The sequence below is a fragment of the Mixophyes fleayi genome, chromosome 3 (genome assembly GCF_038048845.1).
Source record: "Mixophyes fleayi isolate aMixFle1 chromosome 3, aMixFle1.hap1, whole genome shotgun sequence".
Lineage (NCBI taxonomy): Eukaryota > Metazoa > Chordata > Amphibia > Anura > Limnodynastidae > Mixophyes > Mixophyes fleayi.
Genome location: NC_134404.1, coordinates 336543446 through 336548410, shown reverse-complemented (window position 1 = coordinate 336548410; position 4965 = coordinate 336543446). Strand labels below are relative to the sequence as shown.

At 39.9% G+C, this 4965-nt stretch overlaps 1 protein-coding gene across 1 annotated transcript; it reads right to left on the bottom strand.

Annotated features, from left to right (window-relative positions):
- Nucleotides 1-1470: 1470 nt before the first annotated feature.
- LOC142143048 (uncharacterized) lies at nt 1471-4755 on the bottom strand. Its single transcript, XM_075200763.1, has 3 exons — nt 4598-4755; nt 3194-3444; nt 1471-2262 (listed from the first exon to the last, which is right to left on the bottom strand). The coding sequence occupies exons 1-3, from the start codon at nt 4710-4712 to the stop codon at nt 1849-1851; spliced, it is 780 nt and encodes a 259-aa protein (XP_075056864.1). The 5' UTR covers nt 4713-4755; the 3' UTR covers nt 1471-1848.
- Nucleotides 4756-4965: the final 210 nt, after the last annotated feature.

Genomic DNA, 4965 nt, shown 5'->3' with positions numbered 1-4965 from the left:
CTGAGTGCAGTAGTACTTTGTCCAGTGCTCTGTCCTGCTGATTCCAGTGGTGCTTTGGCCAGTGTCTGTGCTGCTGAGTCCAGTGGTGCTTTTGTCCTGTATTTGTTTCTGATAAGTCCATAGCAATTTGTTAAGCAGCCAAAAATTTAAAAAAAACTCTAAAAAATACAAAAAAAAAATAAAAAAAAATTATAGAGCAATATATACTTGTAGTCCAAAATAAGAAGAACTGCCAGTTCTATTACTACAGTCATTGTGTAGTTCCAAAAAAAAGGGGAACTGCCATTTCTATTACTATGTTCTTTGTTTTTATCTGTGCAGTGAAATTCAGACCAGTTGCGGGTGATATATTGTGGCCCCGGTACCAAATTGGGTACCGGGCCCACTCCACTACGCAGTCCAGAAAGCTAACTCGGTGCAATGTTTTGGACTAAAGAATATTGTGAGGTGTTCAGAATAGACTGGAAATTAGTGGAAATGAATGTTATTGAGGTTAATAGCGTAGGAGTGGAAAACAACCAAAAAACAGGATTTTAGTGCTTTCTAAAAAATAAATCAGAACCCAAAACCAGAACCAAAACCTTTCGCAGGTGTTTTGGCAAAACAAATCAGAACCCAAAACCTCAAGCTAATCAGAACCCAAAACACTAAAATCGCCTGGTGCACACCCCTAGTTATATCATGGGGCTGTGTGGTATAGACATCCCAGTGTCCTAAATTACAGCATTTGCTTCTTCATTTGCCATATCAGTGTATAAATGTGTCCTCTTGTGTTTATAAAGGATTTCTAAATGGAGATTGTGTAGAAATTAGTGTTCTAGAAAAGGACGGTCCCCTGTAAGTTGGGCTTTTTAGGATTGGTTTGGGCTTGTTTTTTCACTAAGCGTTTGCTTGTTTTTCATTTCAGAAGCCTAATGTTCTCAGAGACTTACAATAACTGGGCTAGCTCTGGCCCATCAGCCATCTAAATGGCTTCAAGACTTGTGTTCTAAAGCAGAACATTTATAGATAGAGGATCACAGAATAACTTTAAATCCCAGTCTGTTGGCCCCACTCCAAGAAGTGGACTACATTATGTTATGTGGCTTCTAAAAATCTGTACGGCTACAAGAGAAGTTAACCAAATAAGTGTATTTTGCACACAACCTGGTTTATCAGTGTTTTAGCCATCTCCTATAGAAGCATAAAAGTTCCTATAGAAGTATAGAGTTATTGTTAATATAGTGAAGACAGTCTTACAGAAATATTAGATTTAGGCGCCATGTTCTGGTTCTTGCCCCAGGGGTAAGAATCAGTCTTCATAACCAGGTTACAATGTCAAACAACCTATTATGGAAGACAAGACCAGTTGTATATTCTATGTACAGTTACCTTTATTAGCGTGATCAAAGATGTACACAGATTCAAATTCTAAGCAGAATTTTATAAATATATAAATAGATTAACTAAATTAAAAAAGTAAAAACACTATTAAAAATTATTCCTATACATTATTAATTGAATTCCATGATTCATTTAAAAAACCATTACACATTTTATTTTTTTAGTTTGTTTTGAGAATTCTATTTTCCTACGACCTTACATTCGGGAATCAGTCACTTAGGAGTCACAACTGAACACCAAATCCTTAGATCTTTAGATCTCGATGGCAGGAGTCTAAGCTTCCTAAGCAGATACAGAGTCTACAGAGGGGTGGGGGGAATGGGTATTTCATGGGGGGTGTCAGTAAAGGTATAAGTCCTTGGAAGAGCCACAATCTTCTCAAGTGTGATGGTCCAATTCTGTTGGTTAGTGTTTATTGTTCATGAGGGTTAGATTTCTGGGTTGTCGTCTCGCCAAGTTGGTCGCTTAGTTGCCAAATTCCATAACTGGGGCCAAGGTATTGTAGAAGTGCTCAGAGTTCCCAATGTGGAGGCTACTTGGACTAACTTGCCCTTTGCTGTTGAAGGGTTCCTGGCTCACCACATAAGGACCATTTGGCCCATGCTGGTAACCACCTTCAGGGGACACCTGGGGCATCTGCAGACTTTGACTGGGTGAGGCATAGGAAAATAGAGAATAATCAGACAGATGGGATGGAGGAAGGAGATCTTGGTTTGAGTTCTTAGGTGCCTTGGTCCATTTCCTAGTGGTCTTCTGCTGAGGAGTTGCAGTAGGAGGTTGTGTGCTGTGGTTTCCAGTGGGAAAATATTCTATCAAGACTGGTTTCTTCACATTTTTACGTTCACGGCTGGCTTTAGCTCTCCTGTTTTGAAACCATACCTACAGGACAAACAGCAGGGTAGTCAACTATAGAGGATTAATGATATGTTTGTAGAAGGAAAATATAAAGCATTTAAGATATGGTTCATGAAGTACACCAACATAACATTTATATGAATGCATCCAATCCAGAGCTATCAATATAGCCAGTTGAACAGAGAAATTAAGATTGCCCAATTCTGATCCCACCCACATTTAAGACATTTAAATATATAGTTTATTTTAACCAGAAAGTCATTTCCCAGTGCCTACTTGTCCACACATATAATCAGCTAAACATCAACTCAGTTTCCCATTCCATTCCCAATGTCTATTATGGGGAACGATCCAAGACAGCCACCGTTCAATCCTCAGCACACTTGGAGCAAATGACTGCAGAGACACATGAGGTAGACAGGGACCTGTCCCACACCATTCTAGCTCTGCAGACCAGGTAAGTGATGTGGGTGCATATTAATGTAGCCAATAATATATTGTAGAGGCTGATGTAATGTGGGAGTTGATAACTTAAAGATGGGACTAATTAGGAGAATAAAAATAAAATATGTCTATTAAATTACAGGTTCTTGATTTAATGTTGGGGCTGATTGGAGGAAGGCAGACTGTTTCAAAGGGGATCCCAATATTCCAGTATCTGATTAAGACGTCAGCAGCAATGCACAACACATTAGCTTAAGCTCCATAATGTTGATCACTTGTGCAGAGCTCCAATGGAGTCAGTGGGAGTCACTAGTGCCCAGCACATGTTCCAACACACAGTAAGGGTAGAGCATACATGACTTCCCGTGTCAGATATGACCATTTGTTATATAATAGCCATACTGGCAATCAGGCTTTGGAGGCATGAACTATTTTTTTTAATTTATTTTTTTTTTAGAGGGCAACAGTGTTAACGCAGTGGATGGTGTAACCCAACATCCATTCAACATACCTGGATCCTTGGCTCTGGAACAAATACGCATTTCGCCAGCTCCTCCCGGTGGTTGATATTTGGATACTTGTTTACTTGGAAGAATCGCTCCAGTACATACAACTGTTTAGCGCTGAAGGTCGTTCTCCTCCTACGTAGAGACTGTCCAGATTCCTTGCCCGACTCCGTCACCTGGACTTGCTGCTCCACTGGGACATATGGCTCCCAGTGCACGGTACTGCAATTCTCCGCTGTCCAAACCTTCACATCTCCTAGGGCGAGTGTAATCCGTTCAGTAATGCAGGACTGGTCAAAAGTGTCACACCAACACAAAAGGTCATAGTAGAGACAGTATTCACATAGTCCATGTAGCAGATTAGTGTGGGACCCAGGGCCTCAGAATGCCAACCACTGGATCTCAGACTTCACCCAAATAAACTACCCATGTTACTGGGAGGTTTGTCAACAATAATTATTCTAGTCTACAAACAGCAGCAAGATAATGGTGAATGCAGTAGCTATTCATTTAACCCACTTCCCTGAGAAGACATTGAACTAATAAAGTAATATATCACCAGTAAATATCTAAACATAGTGGACCTGATTCATTAAGGGAAGTAAAAAAAATTGAGTACGTTGTCTCCTGGACAAAACCATGTTACAATGCAAGGGGTGCAATTTAGTTTTATATTGTACACAAGTTAAATACTGCCTGTTTTTTCATGCAACACATATACTTGATAACTTATTTGTACAGTAAAGGTTAAAGTTGCTATTTGTGCACTACATGAGACAGTATTTAACTTGTGTGCAAAATAGAAAACTAATTTGCACCCCTTGCATTGCAACATGGTTTTGTCCAGGAGACTACTTTTTTTTTTTTTACTTAACTTCCCTTAATGAATCAGGTCCAGTGTCATTCAGTTTAGCATACTTAAAATACACATAGCAAGTGGTCATAGTGTAAATTTAGGAGTGGTGGTATAAGAAGTGTAAGCCAATGAAGTGATTGTAAGAGATAGATATTATATACTGTAAGTGACTGGAATGTGATAGTGTTACAATGAAGGCAGTAGGACATACCCCATTTATCTCCCTTGTATATAGCCCAAATTTTGGGCATGCATTACCTAAATAATTGAAAACTTCTGCTTTGCCACAAAAAGATAAAAATTGTACATTTGCCTTCATAGACCCCTAGTAGAAACACTGAAAGATTAGTATATGTGGAACAGAACATGATCAATTAGAATATCTGCATTTAGAGGGTAACTGATTACCAGGAGCAGAACATTATCCCACTGGAATAGACCAGCAGGATAAGTGTCAGGACAGACAACTAGATAATTACACAATAATAAGTCAGATAAGGAACACTATGGAGCATTAAGAAAACATTATGACCAGCAGGTGCACGGCCTATACCTGGATGTTCATGTTGCACAGGGGCAAGGCTTACCCCCATGGTGAGGTACTGAGGCTCAGAAAAGATGCTGTTGTTGTGATAGAGGTCCCCAGGGGTGACGATAGATCCAGCCATTCTGCAGCTCCTACAGGCTCCTTCTTACCTAATCTCCTACAGCCTGATCTGTGTTCTAACTAGGCCCAACTTGTGCTCTTTATATAGGACTCTCAGGCTGCAGAATAACCGAGGTGTGAAAATCAGGTGTTAGGAGGAGGAGACCCAATCATTCATCACCTCCTAGAATCAAAGGGGGGTGGTGTGATGTGAATCCCCTCACCTGGAGCAAACCTAAGTGTGAAGACCCTCTCCTAAAATATTATTTATGCAA